The sequence below is a fragment of the Aspergillus aculeatinus genome, assembly GCF_003184765.1.
Source record: "Aspergillus aculeatinus CBS 121060 unplaced genomic scaffold BO66scaffold_32, whole genome shotgun sequence".
Classification (NCBI taxonomy): domain Eukaryota; kingdom Fungi; phylum Ascomycota; class Eurotiomycetes; order Eurotiales; family Aspergillaceae; genus Aspergillus; species Aspergillus aculeatinus.
In genome coordinates, this window is record NW_020291501.1 from 50,700 (window position 1) to 76,942 (window position 26,243).

At 53.6% G+C, this 26,243-nt stretch overlaps 7 protein-coding genes across 7 annotated transcripts; 2 read left to right on the plus strand and 5 right to left on the minus strand.

Moving 5' to 3' along the window:
* The first annotated feature begins 923 nt into the window (after positions 1 to 923).
* BO66DRAFT_429688 (uncharacterized protein) lies at positions 924 to 3,001 on the plus strand. Its single transcript, XM_025650473.1, has 4 exons — positions 924 to 1,129; positions 1,192 to 1,564; positions 1,613 to 2,653; positions 2,748 to 3,001. Exons 2-4 carry the CDS (start codon positions 1,240 to 1,242, stop codon positions 2,915 to 2,917), a joined length of 1,536 nt encoding a protein of 511 aa, XP_025502563.1. The 5' UTR covers positions 924 to 1,129; positions 1,192 to 1,239; the 3' UTR covers positions 2,918 to 3,001.
* A 327-nt stretch (positions 3,002 to 3,328) lies between these two features.
* Positions 3,329 to 6,010, minus strand: BO66DRAFT_352319 (MFS general substrate transporter). Its single transcript, XM_025644771.1, has 9 exons — positions 5,529 to 6,010; positions 5,224 to 5,443; positions 4,993 to 5,147; positions 4,842 to 4,887; positions 4,474 to 4,766; positions 4,128 to 4,378; positions 3,898 to 4,022; positions 3,744 to 3,797; positions 3,329 to 3,660 (listed from the first exon to the last, which is right to left on the minus strand). Exons 1-9 carry the CDS (start codon positions 5,754 to 5,756, stop codon positions 3,479 to 3,481), a joined length of 1,554 nt encoding a protein of 517 aa, XP_025502564.1. The 5' UTR covers positions 5,757 to 6,010; the 3' UTR covers positions 3,329 to 3,478.
* Positions 6,011 to 6,252: 242 nt separating this feature from the next.
* BO66DRAFT_376797 (uncharacterized protein) lies at positions 6,253 to 9,171 on the minus strand. Its single transcript, XM_025645722.1, has 3 exons — positions 8,696 to 9,171; positions 7,076 to 8,643; positions 6,253 to 7,017 (listed from the first exon to the last, which is right to left on the minus strand). Exons 1-3 carry the CDS (start codon positions 8,739 to 8,741, stop codon positions 6,700 to 6,702), a joined length of 1,932 nt encoding a protein of 643 aa, XP_025502565.1. The 5' UTR covers positions 8,742 to 9,171; the 3' UTR covers positions 6,253 to 6,699.
* Positions 9,172 to 13,175: 4,004 nt separating this feature from the next.
* Positions 13,176 to 15,008, minus strand: BO66DRAFT_392857 (NADH:flavin oxidoreductase/NADH oxidase family protein). The gene is made up of 4 exons (XM_025647621.1): positions 14,606 to 15,008; positions 13,807 to 14,477; positions 13,367 to 13,717; positions 13,176 to 13,298 (listed from the first exon to the last, which is right to left on the minus strand). The coding sequence occupies exons 1-4, from the start codon at positions 14,778 to 14,780 to the stop codon at positions 13,260 to 13,262; spliced, it is 1,236 nt and encodes a 411-aa protein (XP_025502566.1). The 5' UTR covers positions 14,781 to 15,008; the 3' UTR covers positions 13,176 to 13,259.
* Positions 15,009 to 15,746: 738 nt separating this feature from the next.
* On the minus strand, positions 15,747 to 20,597 carry BO66DRAFT_454613 (ABC-transporter). Its single transcript, XM_025652028.1, has 4 exons — positions 19,989 to 20,597; positions 17,777 to 19,930; positions 17,023 to 17,718; positions 15,747 to 16,961 (listed from the first exon to the last, which is right to left on the minus strand). Exons 1-4 carry the CDS (start codon positions 20,590 to 20,592, stop codon positions 16,099 to 16,101), a joined length of 4,317 nt encoding a protein of 1,438 aa, XP_025502567.1. The 5' UTR covers positions 20,593 to 20,597; the 3' UTR covers positions 15,747 to 16,098.
* A 1,130-nt stretch (positions 20,598 to 21,727) lies between these two features.
* On the plus strand, positions 21,728 to 23,742 carry BO66DRAFT_439758 (fungal specific transcription factor domain-containing protein; the record flags this gene model as incomplete). Its single annotated transcript, XM_025651177.1, has 7 exons — positions 21,728 to 21,914; positions 21,971 to 22,236; positions 22,285 to 22,299; positions 22,352 to 22,543; positions 22,598 to 23,067; positions 23,131 to 23,488; positions 23,566 to 23,742. 7 exons carry the CDS (start codon positions 21,728 to 21,730, stop codon positions 23,740 to 23,742), a joined length of 1,665 nt encoding a protein of 554 aa, XP_025502568.1.
* A 306-nt stretch (positions 23,743 to 24,048) lies between these two features.
* On the minus strand, positions 24,049 to 25,277 carry BO66DRAFT_454617 (putative acetyl xylan esterase (Axe1)). Its single transcript, XM_025652029.1, has 3 exons — positions 24,831 to 25,277; positions 24,589 to 24,674; positions 24,049 to 24,522 (listed from the first exon to the last, which is right to left on the minus strand). Exons 1-3 carry the CDS (start codon positions 25,261 to 25,263, stop codon positions 24,328 to 24,330), a joined length of 714 nt encoding a protein of 237 aa, XP_025502569.1. The 5' UTR covers positions 25,264 to 25,277; the 3' UTR covers positions 24,049 to 24,327.
* Between the last annotated feature and the right edge of the window lie 966 nt (positions 25,278 to 26,243).

A 26,243-nucleotide genomic window follows, 5' to 3' on the forward strand; every position in this document is an offset into this window, starting at 1 on the left:
TAAAAAATGCCAACTAAGCTGCCAGTCATAAAGCTTAATTGTTTTGTGTCTCGGTCCAATTTCACCAAATCCTCAGCAGAAAATTATAATTAGAACCGATTTTCCAGGTGGAGATCGCCCACTGTGTAATCGATTTCTAGTACAGTATCTGTTCTCTTGAGACCTGCTGGAGTGAATGGTATCCTTGAAGATTGAAAGATTTAGATAGGACAAATCGCAGGGTAGACAGTACAGTAGTCTCCCTACTTTATTCCCTCTCTCTACTGTACCGACCTAGTTATTACATCTTCTGACACCCCATCTCGAATCCTATACAGGACCATGAGCGCGGGACGTCTTCACCGCCAACAGCTGCGCAACTATTCCACAGGGGAATCAGGGGATCATTCCGACGTAGACTTGCTCAGAAATCACCAAACAAGAGTTCGCATTGAAAGCGGACGAGTCTTTCGTGGCCAAACTGTCATAAATTTCAAGAGACGAAGTGGGCGAGAGCATTGTAACGGGTATCCCTCAATTGACCAAGGCAATGTTGAGCTTAGAGAACATGGCAAAATATTTAGTAGGGGCCTACAGGCACATCGAGGAGCAAACCTCATAATATTTTGTGTATCTGGCTTGCAGAAAGGATTTCTCCCTCTGTCAGTACCCTTATCATCGAGAGTTCAAATGACGACCAGCGGTGCTATCTACAGCGTCTAGTGAATTGGAATCGTCGACGCCCTGCCGGGCTGATCTTCTGCACGTGACTTGCAACAATCGACCAGCCCATAGTTACTTACTGTTTGTCTTAGCGGAGATCAAACTCTCATCATGGGAAAATAAAAGCATGGAACCCTCCCATGTTTTACCATTAGATTTGCCCGATCGCCAAGAAAGTTACGAGTCATGGGGCGAGGGCGACCGGTGACGCTCCACCGAGTGAGTCGGTCGGCACGTGACCTTGTCGGGCAGGGTGGCCAGGTATAGTGACAGCATCTGCTTGTGCTAGAAGTAAGAATGTGGAATGCCAGGCAGGGTTCCCAGTGCACTTGATAAGAGATTGAATCAGACCCTCTATCGCTTTATGTTTCCTCGACATCGGAACTCAAACAAACACCAAAGCCCCGAGCAAGTGGAGCAACGCTCTGTACGGTCCTGCACATCCCACATCAACCATACACATTCTTCTAACAACTCAACCCCACAAAGACAGCATAACAAAAACCAAAGAGATCTCAATAGCAATCAAAGAAGTCCATGATGACCGACGAAGAATCCCAACCCCCAACGGAGCTCTTCGCCATCCCCGAACCAACCGTGACCTTCCTCCCGGAGACCGACCCCGCCCACCCGACGGTCCTCCTGGAACCCTACCACGTCGACCTCCTCCCGGAATACGACTACATCAGCCAGGAGTACCTGATCTCGGGCGCCGCGCAGGGCCACTCGTACTGCACGCGCCTGCTGCTCCGACGGCCCGCAGACCCCGCCCGGTTCTCGGGGTTCGTGGTCGCCGAGCCCTCGCACCTGTGGGGCGGGACGAGTATCTGGCGGCATGTGAATCGGTGGGTGATGCGGAATGGTGAGTCGTCCTCCGATGCTTCTATTTGATCACGCGATCACGCGAAAGCAACGCGGATTGATGGAACGGACCTGGAAGAGAATGCATCTAACACAACCCCTGCCGGGGGAATGAACGGGATAGACCACGCCTGGCTCGAGATCGACTCGCAAGCCCCCTCCGCGATCGGGAAGCTCAAGAACGTCGATCCCGAGCGCTACGCAGCCATGGCCTTCACGCCCGGCCCGACCTGCGATGAGTTCTCGGACAACATTCCCGTCGCGGACGGGAGCGAGGAAGAACCTCTCTCCAAAGAGCAACTCTGGCAAGCCTACGACGCCTTCAAAGCGCAATGGTGGCCCGCCACGACCCAGTCCCCGGAGATCCTCACCGCGGCGTCGCACGCCCTCCGTGCGGGCCTGCTGGGCGGCTTGACGGCGCGGTGGGTGGTGCTCAGCGGCCTCTCGCAGACTGGTGGCCTTACTCGGCGGTTCATCACGCACTCCGGACATTTGAGGTTGCCGGATGGGGAGAAGGCTCCGTTTGATGGGTTTTTGCCGTGTCAGTCGGGCGGGACGGTGCCTTTGCCTGATTGTGTGTCCGGGGGTAAGATTTTTGAGTTGCTGGGGGAATCGGAGTTCTTGTCGGTGCGGTACCCCTGTGGGGTGAGTGGGCAGATGCATTGGGAGAGGACGGCGCATCGGAGGCCCCAGAGCGAGGGGTATAGGCTGTATGAGGTGGCGGGGATGGGCCATCGCGAGTCGAGGTATTTTTCTGCGGTGGATCGGGTGCGGTGGGGGGAGAGGCCATCTCTCCCTGGGGTAGAGGAGTCTGGGGAAGGTGAGGGAGAGGGGGTGAGGTGGAGTACTGTCGCGAATTCGTTCATCTATCATGCTGTGTTTGAAACGATGCGGCGGTGGATTGTTGAGGGTGGAGACGGCGGGTTCACGCCGCCGGATAGTGTGTGGATTCGGACCGTTGGTGAGACAGATGAGATCGCGCGCGACCGCTTTGGGAATGCATCGGATGGTGTTCGGACGTTGCATACTGAGGTGCCGGTGGCGATAATCGTGGCGGCGACGCCTCGCGGGAGGCCGAACTGGTATTGTGGTGAGTTGAATGTCCTTCTTATCTTGAAGAAGACCACTCCTGCTCCCTGGATGCAATGAAGCCAATCGCTAATTGATGTATACCAATTTCATAGGCTCGGAATGGCCGTTCACGGAGGAAGAATTGCTGGCGCTGTATGGATCGGTGGCTGCATATCGCAGGCGGGCGGGGGTGGCGATTGCCCGTCAGATGAAGTCGGGCTTCCTTTTGCCTGAAGATGCTGAGGTTCTTCGGCGCGAGACAGTGGAACGAGTGCATTTCTGAAGGAGCGGAACGCATGAATGGGCTCAGCATACACTAATTGCACTAGCTATGGGGAGATATGTCGGAATGTGAATATGAGATAAGTTCATACTAGATCAGAGGGTCCCTGCATCGACCGTATACTTCGATGACACTGGCTCTATGCCTGCATAACGCGTAGCCTTTGCAAATGATACTTGTAAATGTAGAACAGCTCACAGAACCACAAAACGAATTATGAAATGAATAGCCAAGAGACGACATGTTACAGACTAGCAGAGTACATTTGACGGATTTTGTCCCCGATATACATCAGTCCCCGGATTCATGCCGATCGCAATTAGGGCTAGGAGGATCTGGTCCCATCTATACTTCTAACAAAATTCAAGTGTGATATTTGGAAGATCCAGTATGGAGGCTTAAATCACGCCAGGAGATGAAACTACCTGCACATCTTTCGACTTACGTCTCATATTATCGATGTACAGTATATACCTTTCAAAAATCCCAACTTCCCAACAAACTGAGAACCAACACCTAGTACCCCACCCAATAATTCAACATCTTCTCTCAATCGAACGATCACATAACATACCGAAACGTCTCCCACTGCTCGAAATCCGTCCGGTCATCATCCTCATCCTCCCCACCAGCCTGTCCAGGATGATGACGCCCTGTCGAGAGTTGCTCGCGCCGCCGATTCTCGTAGTTGTACCACGCCAGCTGGAAGCATGGGACGATGATCATTAGTGCGTAGGTGCCCACTATCCCTTGTCAGCATTGTTCCCGGCGGTGTTCCGGACTCGCCGGGTAACACCGTAACAGAGAGAAGGAAGATGGAACGTACTGAGCATCCGAAACGCAAGCTCATATACCGGGGCTTGGCTGTCGAGGAAGAATTCTATTACCCACGCGAGTCAGTCAGTATGTCACTCACACTGCTTTCTGACATTCAATGCCGGTGGAACAGATCAAGGGGTATGTTAGAAGGGAGCACTAACGTGGCCCGGCAACCAACCCGGCCGCCCAACCGGCGAAGATCACTCCGTTCGCTGTAGCCTTTTTGGTATTCCCCGCGTAGTTGGAGGCCATGAGACTTGTGTTGAGTGTGAAAGACATCGTATGTCTGTTTTCTTGCCCATCTCGGGGACTTGTTAGTTTACAACTGCTCAAACGTGTTTCCCTCACTGCAGAAGATTATCACCAGAAGAAAGGGCAAAAGGGCACGCACGTGTAGGTAAGATAATACCCCGCCAACCGGCCCGCGCGATTCTCCAACGGCAGCGCATGCAGCAGCGACGCCCCGATCAAGGGTGGCACCGAGACAAGCATCGACAACCCAAGCCGGATATTAGGACGGTGGGAGGCAATGTACGAGAACACCAGGAAGGTAGACAGTTGGATCACCGCCGCCGGGCAAGTGGAGACGATGGTCGTTTCGAGGGTCGAGAACCCGAAGCCGGAGACGATTTGGCTGGAGAACTAGACCACCCAAATTCACATCAGGATCTATTTCTATGAGGGATGCAAGTAGATCCGTATAATCAAAATCTTCACTGAACAGAGGGCACGCCTACCATACTCGCGAAAGTCGACGGCATGGTATTCCCGACCGCCGTAACGAAGAACATGGTCGTCTGCGGGTCGCGCAGCGCCTCCCAGAATTGCGGCCACTTCCACTCGTTGGTATTCGAGTTGCCTGTGTGGTTGGCCCGCACGCGGTCGGCGGAGATGCGTCTCTCTTTCGGGGTGAGCCAGCGCGCGTTGGCCTGCGTGTCGGGCATGAGGAGGCTGAGGACGACCGCGTAGGCGAGGCCGAGGGCGCCGAAGAAGACAAAGAAGAGCTTCCACGTCGGGAAAGATGGGTGCACTGCGCTGCTTTAGCTATGGTCTGTCACATCTTTCCACAGTCTGGAGCACATGAAGACAGAGGGCTTGGACGTACTCGATCCCAGACCGTAGGATATCAACCCGCCGCAGAAGTTACCAATCTAGGGCCCCATCAGACAAGACAATATCAGCCTGGCAAATTTCCCAACAAACGCATCCTCTGTCCACTTCTTTGCATTATTTAGAAAAGAAAGAAACCAACTCACCGGCGTTCCCCCCAACCAAAACGCCGTGCGAAACGCCTGCTCCGATCGCGTCCACCACTTACTCGTGACAATCACAAACACGGGGCCGATGATACTCTCCACCAGTCCCAGAAACAAGCGCACGATCAGAATCCCAACGAAGTTATAGCACAGCGCTGGACACAAAAACACATTCATCAGAAAACCACACTACCCAAACAGACAGCTCCTAAAACGAAGGGCCAAACCCACGCGTCAACAAAGTAATGCACGCCCACACGGTCACCGCGCCGGAGATGAACTTCCCCACGTGCTGCGGCCACCGCTGCACGAGCTTGGCCCACATGAGCGCGCCCACGATATATCCCAGGTAGAAGGCACTGCCCAGCCAGCTGTAGTCGGAGCCCGTCAGGTGGAGGGCGGTCTTGATGCCGAAGATGCTGCTGTAGTTGAGGAGGGTTTTGTCGAGGAACTTGATGCGGTCGAAAAGGAAAAGGTCAGTAACCGATGGGAACAAAACACACCTCTTCTCGCAAAGAGGGGGACGGAAGACGCACGGAAAAGACGTAGCACATGCACAGCAACGGCAGAAGAATCAGATCGATCTTGCGCTTCACGCGCCGCTCTTCCTCGGCGGAATAGATAAACACCCCATCTGTGTCACCCTCCTCGGACGCGGTCCCCTTGTGCAGGTTGGGATCCTTCTCCGCTTCTTCGTAGGTGTACTGGTCCCCCTTGGGTCTTCCCTTTTCTTCCCCGGTCGGAGAGGTGTCCAACCGGTCCATGGCTGTCGTATCGTAACGTAATCACTGGATCCGGCACAAACGCCTACAGCTGGCATTAGCAACAGGACGTTGCTTTTGAAACGGGCTCGCAGCAAGACCGACGATAATTAAAAAAAAAACCCGAAAAACAAGGCTGAATGAATATATCGACAGCTCAGCAAGTCTCACAAACCACAATCTAAAGTGGAGAAGGACACTGCGTTTTATCAAACTCCTCACTTTCTTCCCCGCATGAGGTGTTCATCTAACTGGAGATGGTGGTGTGGGGAGAAACGCTGAGGAGAAAAGGGGGGCTGGCTAGCTGGCTGGGTTTGACTAGGGTTGGAGTGCAGCGGTCGACCTCAGCCGGTGCCCGATTGTGTCGGGATAAACATGACGTGTCAGGTGACACTGTCGGGATATCCTCGTACCTTTTGGGACTCATGCATCCTCGTGAATGGTAGGTGCTATCTTCGTTAGTGACATCTTATCTCTGGCACAAGCGTAACTAGTTGTGGGATTATCATGGTTATCAGAGGGTCCGTGGTTCATAGGAGTAGGCAACACGCTCAACCCTGATTAAGACGTATCTTCGTCTCATAAGGATACACTTTGTCGTGTAGGCAATCTTGTGGCTCCCTGGAGGAAGATGGCATTGTCGAAGAAAGAAAGACAGAACCTGCTATCTTACCCCGTGCCCCTGTCAGCACCTATCATTGAATATCCTGGCTATTCCTATCACGCACATGTTTGCTTCGTCGCACACCACGCAATCCCGGACCTCCATGCGGGGTAATATGCACTTTACAGCGTTCGAGTCCATCTTTCTAATGGCAAGCACATGAGCGCGTCGAATTGAAGAAATCTAGTCTTCTAGAAGCAAGCGCTCGGGGTAATCCTTTCGCGATAATGCGAAGCAAATCAAAACGTTCTCAATATAAATGACACACGTCTAAGGCCCAGATCAAATAAAAACCCGCCCCTGCAGCCGATCCATCAGTGTACAAATGTCCACGCCATCGTCGTCACGCCCCCTCGCCGTAGCAGCTTCCAGAACCTCCCGTGCCTTCTGGATAAACGTGCCCCATCGCTCGCCTTTCCTAAAGCGATCCAATACCCAGTCGCGATGGATCAAATCCGTGGTGCAGATCCCGGCCAGCAGGAGTGAGGACGGCGCCAGCGAAGAAGGGCAATCGCGGCGGGAGGGATCGTGTTGGAACTTCAGGTGGCAGTGCAAGATCCGGGAGACGGAATGCTCCCATCGGATACACCGTAGAGGCTGAATCCGTGTTGTTAGCTATCTAACCCAGGGAAAACGTAGGGGCAGAAGGCTGGCTTACGTAGAGAAGATAGAGATACAAAACCCCGGCATGAAGAGCCGCCAGAACAAGATACTGTGCATATGCAGATGCATCCATGATTCCCGGATCTTCTCCTCGTGCAGTGCGAAGCCAGTCAGCCTCGTCCAGGTCGTGATTCTTGTTGCGCATTTGCTGCTCCCAGTGCAGGATCTCATGCACGACCTGGCCATGCAGTGAACGAACCTCCTCCGTACGGACTGGGGAAGGGCCCAAGGTGGCACTTCCAGCCTGATGACGCAGACGTAAATCCAGTTCAGCGATCTTCATCCGTAGCAGGTCTGCCCGCAGGAGACTAACCAGTGCATGGTTTTGATTGCTGTTGCCGTGGTTTGATGATGCCGTTGGGCCGGCATCCGATTCCCGTTCGAAGATGAACGACATCGCCGGAATGTGGCGTAGCGACTGAATCAGCTTGCCCCCGCCAAGCCTATAGCAGGATGCGCGAGCGTCTAGTATCGCTAGTCGAATCACAATCCGCTGGGCCAGCGAGTACGGGTTCTGTAACGCCCGCTGTCCGCGTTCAGACATGGTAATGTGGGCGGCTTCGTTGACAAGAGCATGGAAGACCTCTACGTCGCCTGCAAGAAGATGAACCTTCTTTGCGCGAACAAATAGCGCCGAGAGAAGGCTCTCGGGCTCGGAGATGTTGTGCTGTTTGCACACTTCAAAGGAGTCATGCGCGAGTTGCTCGAAATGCGACGCCTTCACAGCATACGTGCGGTCTTCCAACGCTAAATGCGACGCGGAGAAGGCAAGAATGGCGTACAGAAGAGGCTTGAACAAGAGCGATTGGGAGAATGCAGTGATATATAAGTTGCTAGCCCCCCGCGGACCATCATCCACTTTTGCGTAGCCCGTCATGGTGGTCAGATAGTGTTGGATCAAATGCTGCTCCTCGGCGCCTATGTTGGAGATCTCCCAGGGGAAGAAGCCATCGCCATTCGTGCTTTGCTTATCGGGACACAGTTGCGTAGTGGTACTCTGCAGCTCCAGGCTATGTGGAGAGGGAAACGAATCCGTGAGACTCGTGGGGTCTGCAAGCCCCCCAGCAGACAATGAGAGCGAGCGGTGGTCGAGAAGGGCTGTCCCGTGGTGGAGATTTAAATCCACCGGGGTGAAGTCCAAGCCGAACTCGAGGTCGAAAGGCAGGTCTCCCAGCATATCAACGCAGGCATCCAGTTCAAATGAAGAGGTTTGACTGGCATTGGCAGCGTTGCCTTGTTCCGTAAGCCTTGGCACATCGACGACTGGGCTCGTCGCTGCATAGCCGGTACTTCGCTCCCCTCCACTCACCCGAGATACCTCGTTATCGCCACCTGTCGACTTAGTAGGCTTGTTTGCTTTGGTGTTACGCGATCGCTCACGTCTGCGACCGATGGTTTGCCGTCGTTTCGGTGGTGGGCTGTAATGTTCTCCGGCCACGGGGGCGCTCCATCGGCACTCCAGCCCTAGTCGTCTGCAAGACGCACAGCTAGATAGCCCGTCGGATGAGCTCTCCTGCGCTTCAGACTTGCATCGAACCTTTCTCACCTTGCAAGTATAGCAACCTACAAAACTGATTAATGGACATGAACAAGAGAACAGTAATGGAACACTGACCAGGACAAGCTCGGTGACGTGCAGTCGAAGTGTTTATAGCGAGCATGGATGAAATGGGACGCCCTCGAGGGGCTGTGGACAAGGAGACAAATAAGTGTGGATGGAATAAACCATGCGAGCTGTGGGCGAAAGCAGAATTTTGGAAGAGAAGCGTCAAAGCCCCCGCGTGCTGACCACGCGATGACCTTAAGGTAAGGGATGACAGGCGTGGTCGATGGTTGACAGGGATTGTACTACCCTGGTATCAGACATGGTGGGATATAAGGTACCAGGTAGGTATCTCGGTCATACGCCACCCAACCTTCTGACAAGAACCAGCATTCCGGATTGGGTAAGAGACTCACCGCTTGTCATCGAGCCCTATCTTTAACTCCCACTCCCTGCAAGGTTGGTATCAGCCCCCTCCACTCTCAAGGGCCAAACCGCCTGTAATCACCTCCATCACATCGAGTCACATGCACGGTGAGTTTTGCATGCATTGGGTGACTAATCCCTGCATCCTCGCAACCCCACACTGAAAACACACCCAACCACACACACACATCAAATGTATATTAGATATGTCAGCGAACTTTCCTCTTTGTCTTTCCACCACCACTAGAAGCCGAGCCCGGTCGAGGAGAAGGCCGGGGGTTCAGTACTTGTGACAGTCGAATATTAATGGCCTCCCAGTCCGGCCCGCGATCTTTTTCTGGGATAGCCAGTAACACGCATCGCGCATTCCTGCCCGCGGGTCGTGAATGCCTTCTGCACCAGTCGCACTGCTCCCCGTTCACCCGCTGCTCGGCATCTGCCTTCTTGGCTAACAGCTCCTCAATTGCCCGAAGCTTTTGCTTGTGAACTGCATAATGCAACGGTGGCAGACCCGTGGTCGCATGAGGCTTGTTCTTGTCAGCCCCCCTAGCGATGAGCTTGGTGAGCAGTCCATCGGACCATATATCCACAGCTCGGTGCAACGGTTGGTTTCCCTGGTAATCAAGAATATTCAAGTCAGTTTGTGGAAGCCCACAAAAGAAACTGATTAACTCCCGGCGGGTTTTCTGAGGGGACAGCTTAAGGGCTTCATGCAGTGGAGGGCAGAACCCCGACTCAGCTGGTGGGTTGTCGTTGACAAGTTCGGGGTAGTGGTCACAGAATAGTCTCACGAGTGCAACTTGGCCTTCTCTTGTCGCTTTTGAAAGGACAGGAAATCCGAAGGTGACAGCCAATGGTTGCCCGGGCTTGCTGGCGAAGAAGGTCGCGTAGCATACCGCTCAATAACTCCTCCGACGGCGACAATTCCATGATAAACTCAGCGAGAGACTTGCCGTCACTGGCCCTCCACTTTGGGTCCGCACCTTGCGCTACCAGGAGCTGCACGACAGCGAGATTGCCAGACTTGACGGCGTACTGAAGCGGCGTCTCTTTATTCGTGTCCTCGATGTTCATCGCGGGCGCTTTGTGAAGTAACGTTTGAATGATCTCCCGATTAGCTCGCTCCACTGCATAGTGAAGCGGTGTCTTGCCATCCTTGTCTCGGAAATCTGGGTCTGCCTCTCGCTCAAGCAGAAGACGAACAAGACTCAAACAATCCTCCTCAATCGCACAATGGAGCGCGGTCCTCCCTTTATGGTCCGAGGCATTCAGAAAGGCACCTCGGTCGAGAAAAATCTCTACAAGTTCGAGGCTCCTGGTGCGAATAGCGTGATGTAGTGGGGTTTCCTGCTTGTGGTTCTCGATCTTGACGATGGTATTCATTCGCTGCAGGAGAATCGTCGACAACCCAACCAGTCCTCTGCTAGCAGCTAGGTGCAACTCAGTGTTACCATTATGATCTGCCACGCCAATCTGGACGCGGCTTTCGAGGACGAGATCGATGATCTCCGAGCGACCGCTCCGTATGGCGACATGCAGCAAAGACTCGCCTGCGGCGTTGTGAATTCCCGTGCCTGCTCCCCGATCCATCAAAAGTCGACACGCATTCTGATGCCCCGATCGCACAGCTTTCATCAATGGTGTAAAGCCGCTGGCCCCTTTGGATGTGCTCCGGGCGTTGATGTCGGCCTTGCTATCTAGCAGTAAAGAGATAGTGGAGGTCTGCCCGGCTCCCGCCGCCGACATGAGCGCCGTGCTGCCGAACCCGCTTCGCTTCTCCACTGTGGCACCACGCTCAACGAGCATTTGCACAATTCCATCGTGTCCCAGTCTGGCAGCTAGGCATAGAGGCAGATCCTTGTTCGATGGTTGGTCCACTCCAATTCCCAGATCGAGTAGCAGGCTGACCCCATCGACGCTGTTGGAACGAATCGCGTGGGCCAGAAATTTCGGATGCTCTTGCGGGCTTCGACTCTCACAGATCCAAATAGACTTGAGAATAGCGTATATGCGACTCCGCTCGCGATCGCCGGCTTCTTGGGCTGCATTTGCGGTGAGCTCGTGGGTTGTTTGGCGTGGCTGGAACTGTGGCAAGGGGATCGGCGGATCGTCTGGGTCATCTCCATCTCTGATACTGCTGGGAGGAGTAACATAGGTGGATGGTGGGTACTCGGAGCGTACTTCAGTTTCTTCATGGCTTTGGTAGACCTCTTGCCAATGAGAGGCTTCGAACTCGACTTGGTCTTGCAAGAGCTGTTGAATGATGGTGTTTTGGTACTCGATATGGTTTGCGAGTGGGTGTTGCTCGAATGGCGGGCGAAGACTGAATGATTCGGCTGGGTCAGGCAAAGATTGGGGACAATCATCACGAGGCCATGCTTACCTGTTGGGGTCGAAGAGCCGAAGCACTTCGCGGAGAAGTGCCTTGTATTGCTGCAATGCCACCAGGGCCTGTAGCCAGCGACCGGCGACATAACCTCGCGCACCGTAGCTGGAGCCATAAAGTCGCAGCTGCCGCTCCACTAGATTGATAGTGTTGCCGCATCCTCGCAGAAGCGATGCAAGATATGCACTTGCAGGCGATATATGTGTCCGTGGCAGAACTATGCGTCGAAGCAACGATCGAAGCTCCTCATCTACTCCCCCAAGTGTAGCCAAAGTTTCATCTTGCGACGGATTAAGATAGGGTTCAAATTGGAGCTGAGACACTAGGACGGTGACTCGCACATCGTCGAGTAATAAGGACTGGGTCAACGAAAGAAGGTCATCTTCTACGGCGACCTGCATGTTGGCAAGCACGGTAAAAGGAGCAAGGAAAGAGCGGCTCGAGCGGCGATCCAAGCCACCAACAGTGAGTTCATAAGGAAGGGTGGGTGTAAGGTTTGGGATCTGAGCCTAGGGACAGGAGAGAAGATGAGATAAGTTTTACAGTGATGGGGAGATTGACAATAACAGGGACCCATTATAACTGACAGTGTAGCCCGATGAGGCATACAAGGCGTTGTTGCAGCTCCCTCTGAGGCCGCCTCACTGCCGGCGTTTAGTCATCGACATATGCTAGGCAACAACCAGGCGCGGTGAGTCAATCATTATGGGCAGAGTGATTCTGCAGACACTCGATGATGGGAGTTTGGCTCTCTCTCTCGTCTGGGCAGCAGCAGCCCTTCTGTGTCTTAGGTAGCCATGGGATGCCTACCAAGTGGCCGTCGACAGCTGTCACCGCGGTTATTGGCCGCCTTGCTGCAGTAGACACCGTCAATAGCTGACACTTAGCAATCTCTTGATGCGAAGATCGCCCAATTAGCCAATATCATAAGTCTTCGTGCTGACTTGGGGGTGAATTGCCCCTCATGCTTGATTCGCTGCAGGGTTGATCCCGACCCCGCACCGCTCGCTACGTCATCGGCGCATCTGTCAGCTCAGCCTACCTGGCAATGAGGAGAAATTAGCCTTTCTACCCATTTACAATGTGTTATTAATAGAAAATATTGTTTCAGTGTGATTCTCCCAAGATTGAGTGACTCGAGCTACCGGCGATGAGACTGGTTAGGGCAAGATCATTGTAGAGCTGAGTGAAGTATGTAAAGCTTGAACGCTTGCATTCGGGCTCCATCTGGCCTCCCACGGCGCTTGCCCTACTCGCCTTCGTTGAGAAAACAATGACACAAAGGGAAGGGCAATGTGGAACAATGTCTTGGATTTTTGGTGGTTGTTATGCTGAACGGACTTAACCAATACGTACTACGTGAGTTCTCTGCGTGAATCGCCTCGGATCACGTGGCCGGAATCAAGGATGGACAGTGGAATTCCAGGTGCCTGAGGCACTAGAGACGGTCACCTGACAGACGCCTGTCAATCTGCATCAGAATAACGATCCTCTAAACCCAGACTATATCTAGAAACTATGGAATGTCACATCTCGCAATTGATGTTCATTTCTAACACCCGAAACAGTCCGGTCGGCCTTGGCATAATATAACCAACGCCCTCGAGGGCTAATGGCCGGCCTCCCCTGAAGACTATTCAATGTAGAGATACAGGATAGTGCTACATATATTGCTCCAGGGCTCTAACCCAGGTAGATCCATCCCGCTCTCACCGACCTTGTTCAGAAAGCTTGCTCACGCTCCTCACTCGATCTAAAACCGATCAAATACTCACATCAGCAGATCCCGATGTGAACCATGAACTTCAGGGTCCAGCCCTCAGTCTAACCCCCCAGCTCCGCAATCCTACTACTGTAATGCCACTACATCAACCAGAATTAGCTAGGTTCACAGACCCCGCATCCAGACCGAAGGAAGCAAATGCACTCACGCTCTCATCCCCGGCCCCGATGACCGGTAACTTAGTCCACCGGTTCGCCCAGGAGATCGGGACCCGTTCCGTCACCAAGCGCGCCTCGTCGGCAGGCACCCGCTTGTTAAGAATAACCTCTACGGGAAGAGTCGGATGCAACACCGCGGGTCGACCGAGTCCGATCATGTCACAGTCCCTGTTCTGCAAGGGGTCGATCATGCCCTGGCGGGTACGGAAGCCTCCCGTCACCATCAGAGGCACTTCTGGGAATGAGCTCCGAATCGCGCTAGCAAAATCCAAGAAGAACGCCTCCCGCGCTTCAGTCCGAGCCGAGGGTCGGTGTCCTTGGATAATTTCACTCATCATCATCTATCTAACATGTTAGGCACGGTAATACAACGCACCCCCTCCCCCACTTCTTTATCGCATATCAAGGATAAGGAGCATCAACAACTCACAGTAGGCTTCTCATACGACCCTCCACTAATCTCCACAAAGTCCACCCCAGCCGCAACAATCAGCCGCAGCTGCTCAACGCACTCCTCCAGTGCCTCCGCGGACTGGTGATCCACCGAGTTGAGTTTGATCCCGACGCAGAACCGGGGCGGAGTCGCCGCGCGAACGGCGCGGATGATCTCAACGACCAACTGGGCCCGCCGCGCAGCGGTCCCGCCATAAGCGTCGGTGCGGCGATTCGTGCTCGCCGACAGAAATTGGGCGAGGAGGTAGCCGTGCGCCGCGTGGGTCTCCACCCCTTGGAATCCCGCCTCCGCCGCCAACCGCGCCGCGTCCACGAACTGCTGCACCACGGTTTGGATATCGACCTCGGTCATGGCGCGGGGCACCCCGAAGACCAGTCGGCTGATCGTCTGGGCCATCAGGCCGGGACCAAAGTCCAGCGGTACGGCGCTGGGGGCTAGGTTCTGCGCGCAGAGGCTGCGGCTGCCTGCGCCCATGGGGGACTGGCGGCCTGGGTGGTTGAGTTGCACGATCGCTGGGGTCTGGCGGGGCGTGGTGCAGGCACTGGCCCAGGCGCACCAGCGCGCGAGCTGCTTGTGTGTGCTCGTGGTGGGTTTCATGGTCACGTCGCCTGCGCCGTTGAGGTATCGGTGGTCGACCTGGACGTTGCCTGTCGCGCTCATATCGGAATTATATTAGCTCAATGCGTGTGTCGTGATGCCGACAATTGTGGCAGCGACAATGAACAAAGCAGCACCAAGACCGCCTGCTACTGCTCATTGCTAAGATAATACTAACCCGTCAAGATCAGGCCCCACCCTCCGCCGCCCCATTTCTCATATGCTCGCTCGAGCGTCGGCGTGGGAAGCCCATCCCCGTCGGCGAGTTTCTCAGCCATCGCCGCTTTCACAAGTCGGTTGGGGAGTTGCAACCCGCATGGTAGGGTGAGCGGCTGTGCAAGCGGAGAGTCCATCGTTCCTCTGTTACGGTTTGGGGGTGTGGTGGTGATGGTGTTCAATTTGTTGTTTCCGGTGTTTGGGCGTTGTTTGTAGTGGAACCCCAACTGCCCGCCAGGGACGAGCGGCCGTATAGTTAAGGTATTTATGAGCTGTTCCCAGATAAATCTCCAATCGCCCCCTTGCTATTTCTTCTCTCAATGTCCATCCATTTCCTCATCTACCGAAACCGAGCAAAAGGTCATTGATAAGCCAGCTACCAGATATTTGTAAGTTCAATCCCCGCGAACCTCAACCTCACCGGAAGTCAGTTGCCAAGCATCTCGGGTCTCGGCTTTCGTGACTGACAAGGTCCTTCGGGTGTCGGGACTGGGATCTGCCACGACTATCACGCCACCTTTTTCCCCTATTGCTAGCAGTTTTAGTGTTTTGTTTTCCTCCATTTCAGGTCCGTTGCTTGTCCACAGGTGGAATGCCAGACTGCAATGGCCGCGGATATGGCGAACATGTACCAGACCTGGATCACTGGACTGAGCCACTAGGGCTTCTGCTGGGTGGCTTGATCCACATGGTGCTCGACACGTGACGCGGGTACAGTGCACCTTTCGCCGATGATGTAAGGCATGTTCCATGTTAGGAGGGCTTTTCCTCCATTTGCGTGTCCCTGGGACTCTAGAAATATTCGCCGATCCTATTGCTGGCTATACCGTGTCACTTGAGACGATTCCCGGCAGGAGAACGCAGTCGATGGGATGGAGAATCATTTTCTTTTCGAAAATATTTGTTTTTATAATAATTATCATATTGAAATTCGTAGAACTGACTATATTGATAGATTTTCTATGAAGAAACGAGTAATAGAGACTGAGAAGAGGAATGAATGGCATTGTAGAAAGTTTATCCATGACCCGCATTCATAGTGCGATTGAAGTCTGGGTTTGTGGAACGATTCAAGAGATATGAAACTGACGCACCTTCAGTCTGAAAGTTGACATAATATGTGTTTGTGAAGTGCCTTCATGGGATGGAAAAAAGAATTGCAACTCACGGCAGTGTTTGGTATCTTCTCGAGCAGCGCACACTGCACAATGAACCGGGGCGGTAATGATGGACCAACCACATATAAAAGAAACCGGTGGAATCCGGCGACGACAAGAAAGAATCAATGAGTAAAAATGGAATGGAAGAGGATTTTGATAAAACTAAATGACTGAATAAAAGAGGAGTTTGATGGAACCGAGTGAGATGTCCTCTTATGATCCTGTATGGCAGAGCCATTTACAGGCCAAGTCCCTGCGCACTGTGTTCCAAGTCGGGCGTGTGCCGAGCGGGGAATCAGACCTTTCTCTTCCAGGAGCGCACCCGGAAGAAGTAATACACCGCGAGCGCGAACACCACGTTGAATGCGATGTACGCCCACAGCAGGCCAAAGTTGCGCCACCGCTGGCTGTAGTATATCTCGCGGCCCTCGAGGTACTGATCCGCAGCCTGCAGGGGGCAGTACTGGCATTGCTCGGTGCTGTTGGGGTTGAGGAGTGTGCCCGCGGCATCTCCTGCCGCCTGAAGATACGCCTCCATGTATTCCCCACACGTACTGTAAGTGGGCGGGACGTCGAAGACGCTCAGTTCCTTGTCGGCGCAGTGCACGGGACGGCCGCTGACGCCGGTGGCGATGATCGCGTTGACCAGGTAGGTCATCGGGGAGACGCGGTACATGAAGGTCCAGAAGCCCGGCAGGGCGACTGGCGGGACGAGCACCCCGTTGAACACCAGGGTCATGTTGAAGAGCATCGTGGCGATCAGGCCCGCGGTCTCGGCGTCCGGGAGCACGGCCACCACCGCGTGCGCGAAGGTCGACCCGTACACGAAGAACTGCACGACCAGGAGCAGGAGTACCCCCTGGCGCTGCGAGTCCACAATCCCGTAAACCGGGTAGCTGAAGCTGGCGTACACGAGAATTGCGACTATTATCTGACACGGGACTTCAGCCAGTAGATTAGCGCCTAGAAATGCGGCCCAGTGGTAGGTTTTGGACGGCTGTTCGCGGACTTCGTAGAGGTCGCGCTGCACGATGAACTGAGGCATGATCTGTTGGACTAATGCCGTGAAGATTGCGGTCATCATAAAGACGGAAAAGATTGACGATTGCAGCCCTTGCTCCGAGGTACCAGGAATGTAGAAGGAAAAGCCGACGAAGACTGTATGGATGGGTTAGTCAATACATGGAGTTTGTGGAGGGCAACAGTGGATCAAACTTACGAGCGGAGAGCACTCCCAAGGCCAGTTTGCTGTAGATGTACTCGGGCGACCGCCAGTATTGTTGAAAGATGCGACGAAGAACAGCAGCGAACTGATCCTTGAACGGCATGGCAAAAGCGGTCTCCTCGGACTCACTTGCTGGATCGGCTTCTGTTCGGCTGCTCTGAGGGCGTGACGCGTCTTGCTCAAGAATGCGCATCACCTCCACAGCTTCGGAACTTGCCTTCCATAATGCAGGCCAATCCTGGGAGGCTTTGCTGTTGACTCCAGCACCCGCGAGCTCGAGGATATACTCGGCCGGATTCTCCGCGCTATCACACTTCCTCGCTCCTTGGCGCTCAAAATAGTCTAGCATCGTCCGAGACTCTGGCCCGATCTCACCAAAATAGACAGTGCGGCCACCCTTAGCCAGAAACAGGAGGCGATCAAATTGTTGGAACAGCATCGCGGAGGGTTGGTGGATCGTACACAAAATTGCCTGTCCGTTGGAGGCCAGCTTACGCAGCAAGGCAATGATGGTCCACGAGGACTGGCTGTCCAGCCCGGAGGTCGGTTCGTCCAGAAACAAGAGCAAAGCAGGCTTAGCAGCGAGCTCGACGCCAATGGTAAGAAGCTTGCGTTGTTCAACATTCAGCCCTTCACCCGGAAAGCCCACGACCGCTTCGGCGAACTCCTCCATGTTAAGCATGCGGATAACTGGGATTGTATCAGCAAACTGCAGACCTGGGTTCCATGCCTTCGGACGCGAGCTTACCTTTTTCCACGAACTCATACTTTTCGGCCACAGGAACGGACTTGGGCTGTCGGAGCAGGGCGGAGAACTGTAATGATTCACGAACTGTGGCGGTGTGCAGGTGTAGATCCTGTTGTTGCACGTATCCCGTGCTGCGTTGGACGCTCGCCCCGAGAGGCGACCCATTAACGAGTATGTCTCCCGTCACGACGCCCACCGAAACGCGCCCGGCTAGAACGTTGAGCAGAGTGGTCTTTCCCGCACCAGACACGCCCATCAACGCAGTCAGAGTACCGGGCTTCACCCATCCGCTGACGTTGTCCAGTAAACGACGCTTTTCCTTTTTGATTTCGATATCGTAGCAGACATTACGCCAGGTGAACGTGTCGCGGTGCGGCGGCAATGGAGGCTCTGTTTCCTCTTTCTCCTGAGGTGTAGTGAGAACCGTGGCCCCAGGCTCCTGGATGTATCGCTGAAATGCGATAGGGACATGGCCGTGACGGAAAAGCAGGCTCTGAGCCCCGGAAAACGAGCGGGAGTTGAGTTCGGTCGCCACCAGGTAGAAAGCGAGAAAGGCGATGGTGAAGGCACAGAGGATACCGAAGTTTCTCCACAGATGTTGATACTCATAGCCGTAGCTCACAGAGAGATACCGATCTCCGCTGACGAACAATTCCCCAGCAATCGCGCCCTTCTCGCCACAGATGAAGTAGGAGCCAGATCCGCTGGTAAACCCCGGGTATGCAGGAATCACGGTGGAACAAGGGAAATTCCGACCATGAAACTCATTCACAGCCAGAGCCTCAAATGCGTATCGGAGCGGGTTGATGTAAGAAATCCATTTGAACCAGGGGTGCATGCTGGGTTGCGGCAGAAGGTAGCCGGTATAGATCACTGTTGCGAGTAGAATGACACCTGCCGCCGCAAGTGCCTGAGGGATCGCCTTCGACACGGCTGCCAGGGTACGGAAGACCTGGCTCATACACAATAGAGCCATTGTCACAAATAGATAGAAGACAAAAAATGGGCCAGCATTGTAGCGTAGTCCACACATAAAGTAAAAGATAATATTAAAAGCCAGACTGTTTGCGAGTTTGATCGGGAAATCCGCACACACGCCGGCTAGGGCCTCTGAGAACGGGTGATAGAAGGCGTACGAAGCATGTTTCTCCACTATTGGACGTTGCGCATAGAGATTCTGAATTTCGGACACCGTGAGTAGAGAGTTGAGGAGAATCGCGAAAAACAACGCGGACATTTTGGAGCTAAAGTCCTGCGTTCCGAACGGTAATCCATAGAAGAGGGACCCGATAATCAGCGAGAAGACAATCTGGCCAATCATCAGGGTTAAGGTGGACGGTAGATCATTCCATACGCGTTGGTAGAACCGGATCATGCATATCTTGATCTGCATGGGGACAGTGATCAAGTAGGGAGACTTTGGACGGGCGTGTCGAGCTTGGCGCATGGCATGACTCTCTTTGAATGCTTGGGTGGATTCGGAATTGCTGGTGTATCTTGCTTCGTAGTCTGATATTTCCTGCATAAGTTGCTTATATTCCTGACTGTCTCGCCAGTGGGCTTCAAATTCTTCAGGTGTCCTGGGGACCTTATCCTCAAAGCCCGTCGAAGCTTGCCGCTCGGTAGGGTTCGTCACACTGGTCAAGAAGTCTGCAGTCGTCTGCCTGGCAGGGCAATGCCAGCCCATGCTCTGGAAATACTGTTTCGCTTGCGAGGCAAGGCCGAAGAAGATCTCACGTCCCTCGTACAAGACTGCCACCTTGTCGAAGAGATGGTAAATTGCCTGCGACGGTTGATAGAGCGTGGCTATGTGCGTTGTTCCGAAGACCTTCGAGCCAATCTGCAGTGCCTTGACAAAGTCCAAAGAAGACGCCGAGTCCAGACCGCGGGTGGCGTTGTCCCAGCAGCAAAGCGGCGAGCCTGCCAGCGCCATCTCTGCAATGGATACGCGCTTGCGCTCCCCTCCACTGACTCCGCGAACAAAGTCATTGCCAACCTTCGTGTTGACAGTATGTGACAAACCGAATATCGCCATCACTACATCCCGCATGTGCGTGATGTACTCATTTCGAGACATTCCATCAGGGCGAATCTTGGGGGCGCGTGCCGCTGCGGCAAAATCAAGTGTTTGGCTAACGGTGAGATGAGGAAAATCTGGTTGGATGTTTAGCATGCATATGACAAGTCGAGGCAGAGGCTTGCGGCGGCTCACGTTTCTCGACTTCTTGGTTATAAAGAATCTCTCCCTTGTAGTACTTCTTCATCTCCGGTTGCAAGATCCCATCATAATTGAGGACTGCATCTGCGGACAAGTCAAGCCCCTCCGTCTCAGCAGCCAGGGTTTTCAGGAAAGTCGAGCACCCAGCTCCTGGTCTACCGAGCACCAGTAGCATCTCACCGTGCTCGAGACTCCCGTGAACGTCGTGCAGAATTGTTTTCTTCTGTTTGCCACGCCGAGACAGACTTCCCCGCACCGGAGCTAGGAGGTTCGACGCGACAGTATGCTGGATTTGAATTTCTGCGCCATGGCCCTGCACAGTGGCATTCCTGAAAGCCACCCCTGTTCGTCTTGCGGTTCTGTCTCTCTCGAAATGTTCCACTTGATGCTTTGTCCATGCCAAATAATCAAAGTCTGGGCTTTGAGGGTCAAGAGCTGCCGGTTGGGCTTCATGTGAGTCTTTGGGTTCAGCTGCTGGTTTGGTAGATTGTCGAGTGGCGATCTTCCTCAGTTCCTCGTGGCCAGTCTCGGGCCAGGAGGTATCGTGTGTCGTCGATCCATCATCGGAATTGCTTGCCGTCTCTTTCTGAGTGCTCATAGTGAGTTGAATCGTCGAGAGTGCCACGATCGTTCGATAGGAGGAGGACTCGACAAAGGTCGAAAAGATGATAAAGCGTCGATGACATGGTTTATAAATGAGTGGGGGGTGCGAGAGCAATGATAAGAGCTTGAAAAATGCTGAGCCTAACGACACACCAGCAGATGGGAACTGGTGATGGCTGGGCCCACTTAGGGGCATTCATCTTCCAGAAGGGAGTTTTTCTTTGGTTGCATGTGAAGTTGAAGTAAATGAAAGACTATCGGAGTTGGATCGAGAGCCGAGAATCGAGAAGCTGGAAGGGGCTTGCTTGACTTCCGAGACCCGAAGTCACCTGACCTCGGAGCTGAGGAACTCCGTCCGTCCCGTCTTATCTTCATCGCCCCTCGGTTTTCAACCTCACTTTCATCGCTTCCCATCAATGCCAATCGATGCCCATGCCCGGGCCAACTGCACACAATTGAATCCACAAATGCCAGACCGACTTCAACCTCGAGTCGCCAAGTCTTGCGACAACTGCAAGGCGAGGAAGATTCGCTGCTTACGTAAATTTCTCCTTTGTCGCTCTTCATATGCGCTGCCGTACCTGTCTGATCAGTGATCTGATATTGATGTGAGCATTAGGACCACCAACAAGCCCCTTTTGCACCCAGTGTCAGGTATGCTATGCTACTTGCAGGCGCCAGTGGTAGATGCGTCTCTCTACGGTGGACACTGAACTTGTCACAGAAACGGAACATTCGCTGTAACTTTAGTCTGACACGGAGGCAATTAAAACCCAAGGAGTCCGCGGCAGGGCCAAGTCCAGGTAGGAGGTGATCAACTAAATCCACGGAATTGAGTCCTGATGTATAGTCGATGCAAGCAAGCTTGTCTGCTTCCGATGGCATTCGTACTCCGTTCTCTACCTCCACGCCTACGGATGGCTCACGGTTGTATGTCGACCACATCCTTGTTGACCGACGCGCGGACGGAAGGAACCGTGGCGCATGCTCCATCTTCAAGGTCCGGCTCCCTTAATCAGTGCAATTGTGTAAAGCTTACCAGAACAGACCCACGAGAACCACGGTAACGGCCAGCATCACATCCGCACTCGTATAACAGCTGACGATCTGTAGTAGTTCTCAGTACCGGGATGGCGTTCTTCTCCGAGAGCCACATCCGCTCCCTTACCGCTATCCTTGGTCACACGAGACTACGGGACCTTCTCGAGGGCATGGGGCAGCATATGCATCAGCATGTTCATGACGCTGGAATCAGGTTCCGCAGCCCGGAATCTCCCGTCTATGCTGCCCCCGATGATGCCGCTCGCTACATAGCCGGTCAGTCAAGGTTCCCCACCGTGGCTGAAGGGATGTATTAATGGTGGGTCTTCTAGCATATTTTGAAGCCCTGCATCCCCTTTCGCCTTTCCTCGATCGCACGAAATTCGAACAACAAGCTTTTGAACCTCGACTCGCGGAACTACTGGTAGAGAGTGCCCCATTCAGTGCCTTATATCATACTGTTCTGGCATCAGGATGTCAATACACTGAAGGTGGCTCCTTCAAGCCGGGGCAAGGGAAAGCGTGGAAGTATTTTCAGGTGGCATTAGGACTATTCCCCAATCTCCTTGGGCCTTCTGAAGGCTTGTTCAACGTTCAGGTGCGTCTCATCCATATCTGAACAAAGCATCAACTGACTGCCCAGCAGGCTTTAACAGCTATGGTTCGTGATCAGTGTTCCTGTAGTCGACTTTCTGGGCTAACGCTGGCCCTAGGCACTGTTTGCGTCAAGCTTTTCCTGTGTACAAATAGGGGAAACCTTAATCTCTGAGGCTGCAAGAATGGTGCAAGTTCTGGGCTACAGCGCAGCCTACATACTGACAGAGGACGAAAAGCTTTGCCACAGGGTGTTTTGGGTCATATATTGGCAGGAACAAGTAACGTGCTTCTTTCGAGGACGTGCTTCGGTAAGGTGATCCCAAGCTTCAACAACAATGACACATTGTTAAGCCATGTTTTAGATGATCCCCGAGTATGACATTGGCTGCCCTGTGCCAGATGTGCCCGAGGCGGTGGTCGGCCAGCTGGACTGGCTCTTAACCACCGCCCGCCTGGGCCGGTTGATGTCACGAATGTATGAGCGTCTCTTCTCTGTGAGTGCGGTCCAGATGCCGAAAGCGGAACGAATTGCAGCCATCAATTCTATGTCCGCCGAATTAGAAGCATGGGCTTCCTCCCTGAGCCCAGAATTCCAGCCCAGTCAACCATTTCGGTCTGCGAACTTCAGCAGCCCATGTGCGCATGAGATGGGACTTCAATTGCGCTCCATTTATCATGCCTTGCTGATGACCCTCTGTCGCCTTCGAATCCATCTCACCGCCGCTCAACCGGGTGAGCCCGACCAGGAAACCAAGCGCCAACTTATGAAGACAGCGCGAGCCGTGATCTATGACTGCCGTCACATCGATCATGAAGCTCATGTGCCTGTGTGGTAGTTCCTCCCTCCCAACTCTGTCCCCATACTTCTTGGCGGATAACTGACGGCCTTAAGCAGGGAGCTCGGCATTGTCCCCATCTCCGCAGTCTTCGTCATCTTCGACTTCGTCATCCACAATCCTTTCCACGCAGAGACCAACACCAACCTTGCCTATCTGGACATAGCAGCCGGGTTTTTCAGCCGGTGGGATCTCAGCAACAAAGGCTCCTTGCCGCAGTCGACACCCGCCGAGTTCTCGCATATCGCGCGAGAGTTCGTGCAGAATCTACGCGCCAGGTCGCAGCAGCAGCCAGATGCCTCAGGCAGCACCACCGGCAGCACTCTTCATCGCCGGCGATCAGACCACAGCGTAACACCGCTGGCTTCCCATTCAGTCCCCGACCCGCAAAGCGCTGGTGATTCCAGCCACACGGCTGTAAGCCTCTTCTGCCACCCAATTCCTTCTTTATTGTCCATCCATGACGCTCTAACGCAAGCACATATCACTTGAAGAATGACGAATCAGTCTCCCTCACCGAATACCTCAATACATCAGCAGCGAACCCAGACCATCTGTTCTACCCCGAAGATCCATTGCAACCAATATTGGGCACCTCGATGTTCCCGACCATGGACCTGGCGTTCATGTTCAATGCTGCTCTGTGGAGTCCTCAATCCTCAGGACCCTAAGGCCATCTAGCCTATTGATGCAGAAGAGAATTCGAAACTTCAAGAGAGTGAGTCGTTCGACAATATCGCTCACGTGGAAGTGACAACAGCCGCGATTCAACCCTCATACCAGGACAAAGTCTTGCCTATTGGTATTGGGATTTATTAAGCACATACCAGTCAATGGAAGACCTCGATGCTCAAATGCGAGTGATGGAATCCCGTACCGCTGCAAGCAGACTATATTACACTAACAAGAACAACCACATCTCCTATGACCATTCCCCAACTTACAAGCAATGATTAATATACATACCGTACCATATACATGACGAGTGCAAGCTGGAAGAGTACGAACCCGCTAGCCCTAGTGGCCACCTCCTGGCTACACTTCCGAATCATAGAAACGATATTGTGTAGTTGGGTCGCGGAGGAACCCACATACAAGCTAGATAGGGACATTGGGGGACAACACTGAAAAAGCCACCAACTACTTTCTCAAACCGTGCACACGTGTAGACACCGAACAGTGCCGACAGTAACTCGGAAGTGACCCGCCAATGCCCAAGGGACATTTTCCCTACCTTCCCCCCGAGCAACGAAAGCCTAGGCACCAAGCTTCTCAACAATCCAAGCGGCAGCGATCGGATCATAGTCACTCGCGTACGCCGAGTGGAGCGACAGACTATCTGCGCCCTCGGAGGGGGAGCAGACGCCATCGCCGTTGTTGCACCAGTCCGCGGTGACGTGGCGGTAACGGTCGTGGAGGTAGTTGATCTGGTAGTCGAGACGGGGGTATTTCTTTGACGGTAATTAGCCAAGAAAGCAAAGAAGTGAGGGAACGCATGCATGCATGTGAGGACTTACTCCGGTGACGTTCCAGGTGTTGTTACCCATGTTGTAGGGCTGGTAGGGGGCGTGGCGCGGGTTGCCGTAGTAGACGTTGGCAGCAACTATAAAGCAAGGGGTCACCCGAGGTTAGTAAACCCCCGCAGAAAGAAGAGCATTTAGAAGTTGACAGTTAAGACGCCAGAGTGTATGTGCTGTGGCTACTGGGCATCTCGGCTTCGTATGAGTACACGGGGAGAAGGGGAGGGAGGTAAGCCTACTATGCTTCGAGACCTCCTCCGAGATCAGCGGCTCGGTGGCGTTGCCCAAGGTCGAGTCGCCGCCACCGCCAGCAAGAGCGTCACCAACGATCATGGCACCCTGGGAGTAGGAGATCAGGACGATCTTGGAGCGAGGACACGCGGCAGCATAGCGGTTGACCTGGCTGCCGACCGCTGCCCGCCCAACGAAGTAGCTGTCCGAGCTGGTCTCGCTGACGGCGGGGTAGATGATGCTCTCGTAGTTAGTAGTCAGAGTAGTCATGTTTGCCGCCGCCAGTTCCGCCATGGTGTAAGTGGTTCCGGGGTAGTCCTCGGTGGTCCCGCGAGCCAGCATGAAGTGGACGTCGGCGCACTCGGTGCTATTAGTGAGTGCGGCCTGGGAGAGGCCAATCAACGCGTTGAGTGCGAGAAAAGTCAGAGTATTCGCGATCATGATGCTGAGGTGGGTTGTATCGATGAAGTTGCTTGTGTTGGCTTGGAAGGGAGTTGGGGGGTTGGCAGCGTATCTTATGTAGATGGCTGGAGGCGGGACTCAGCGGGGTGCCAGGAGTCTTGCTTCGTTGGAGATAAGGGCGATTGAACTTACTATGACATAGTGGTTTCAAGTAAGAGGTATCCCAGTAAATTGAGTCATTCTCATCACCAGGATCCATAGGAAATGGGCCCTCTAAAGGTTTAGTGGCATACGCGTACCACTATGTGCGGATATCTTCTCCTCGCACACGGCAGGACTGGCGCTAGCAAAATAAAGTGCTTTCATACCTCCACCGTCTACGTCTACGAAAATCTCCAGCTGGCAGGGCCCATATCAGGCTGGTCCTCAGGAACATGGCTTCACACCCACCGGGGCGGGTGATGCCCGAGGTACCATCCATAACAACCCTAACTTCCTCGATGACCTGAACATCCTTCATCCTTTGCCACACTCATGAACTACAATTATTTCCCTTCACGTGGCTTCACACTGGACTTTGCCCCATGCAGAAACATATTAGTATTGAGACAGGCTAGATTTTAGAGTAGCGCCCCGCCTGTCCATACATCGGTGGGATGTTGCCCTCTATTTGGGGTAACTTCGGCCGAATCCACTCTGATACCCTCCGTTCCCCGAGTTCCGAGTCCCGACAATAACCTCTTCTTTCAAGCCTACTGAAGAGACAACGCGTCTGCGATCGGCGCTTCATGACGCGTCCATCATCTAGACTTTACAGCGATGAAGCAAACAGGGTTTGAGACAAAGTTCTAAGCTTAAATCTAGCATAAACTGGAGACAGACTAAGATTTGTAGCAGCACCCCGCCTGTTCATACATCAGTAGAATATTGCTCTCTATTTAGAGTAACTTCGGCCGACTCCACTCTGATATCTTCTGGTCCTCAAGTTTCAAGTCCCGATAATAATTCAATTTCTTTTT

What these genes read in the sequence shown, in the direction of transcription:
- BO66DRAFT_429688 (XM_025650473.1), top strand. Translation starts at nt 1,240, where the DNA reads ATGATGACCGACGAAGAATCCCAACCCCCAACGGAGCTCTTCGCCATC. An exon ending in TCGGTGGGTGATGCGGAATG is followed by an intron (nt 1,565 to 1,612) that starts GTGAGTCGTCCT and finishes ATCACGCGAAAG; the next exon opens with CAACGCGGATTGATGGAACG. An exon ending in GAGGCCGAACTGGTATTGTG is followed by an intron (nt 2,654 to 2,747) that starts GTGAGTTGAATG and finishes CCAATTTCATAG; the next exon opens with GCTCGGAATGGCCGTTCACG.
- BO66DRAFT_352319 (XM_025644771.1), bottom strand. Translation starts at nt 5,756, where the DNA reads ATGGACCGGTTGGACACCTCTCCGACCGGGGAAGAAAAGGGAAGACCC. An exon ending in GCATGTGCTACGTCTTTTCC is followed by an intron (nt 5,444 to 5,528) that starts GTGCGTCTTCCG and finishes GACCGCATCAAG; the next exon opens with TTCCTCGACAAAACCCTCCT. An exon ending in TTTGGTTGGGGGGAACGCCG is followed by an intron (nt 4,888 to 4,992) that starts GTGAGTTGGTTT and finishes ATGGGGCCCTAG; the next exon opens with ATTGGTAACTTCTGCGGCGG.
- BO66DRAFT_376797 (XM_025645722.1), bottom strand. Translation starts at nt 8,741, where the DNA reads ATGCTCGCTATAAACACTTCGACTGCACGTCACCGAGCTTGTCCTG. An exon ending in ACGTCACCGAGCTTGTCCTG is followed by an intron (nt 8,644 to 8,695) that starts GTCAGTGTTCCA and finishes TCAGTTTTGTAG; the next exon opens with GTTGCTATACTTGCAAGGTG. An exon ending in TGTATCTCTATCTTCTCTAC is followed by an intron (nt 7,018 to 7,075) that starts GTAAGCCAGCCT and finishes ACAACACGGATT; the next exon opens with CAGCCTCTACGGTGTATCCG.
- BO66DRAFT_392857 (XM_025647621.1), bottom strand. Translation starts at nt 14,780, where the DNA reads ATGGACTCTCCGCTTGCACAGCCGCTCACCCTACCATGCGGGTTGCAA. An exon ending in GTGGGGCCTGATCTTGACGG is followed by an intron (nt 14,478 to 14,605) that starts GTTAGTATTATC and finishes TGAGCGCGACAG; the next exon opens with GCAACGTCCAGGTCGACCAC. An exon ending in TCGGGGCCGGGGATGAGAGC is followed by an intron (nt 13,299 to 13,366) that starts GTGAGTGCATTT and finishes TGGTTGATGTAG; the next exon opens with TGGCATTACAGTAGTAGGAT.
- BO66DRAFT_454613 (XM_025652028.1), bottom strand. Translation starts at nt 20,592, where the DNA reads ATGAGCACTCAGAAAGAGACGGCAAGCAATTCCGATGATGGATCGACG. An exon ending in GTATGAGTTCGTGGAAAAAG is followed by an intron (nt 17,719 to 17,776) that starts GTAAGCTCGCGT and finishes ATACAATCCCAG; the next exon opens with TTATCCGCATGCTTAACATG. An exon ending in CTTGGGAGTGCTCTCCGCTC is followed by an intron (nt 16,962 to 17,022) that starts GTAAGTTTGATC and finishes CCATCCATACAG; the next exon opens with TCTTCGTCGGCTTTTCCTTC.
- BO66DRAFT_454617 (XM_025652029.1), bottom strand. Translation starts at nt 25,263, where the DNA reads ATGATCGCGAATACTCTGACTTTTCTCGCACTCAACGCGTTGATTGGC. An exon ending in GGAGGAGGTCTCGAAGCATA is followed by an intron (nt 24,675 to 24,830) that starts GTAGGCTTACCT and finishes CTTGCTTTATAG; the next exon opens with TTGCTGCCAACGTCTACTAC. An exon ending in ACACCTGGAACGTCACCGGA is followed by an intron (nt 24,523 to 24,588) that starts GTAAGTCCTCAC and finishes TTACCGTCAAAG; the next exon opens with AAATACCCCCGTCTCGACTA.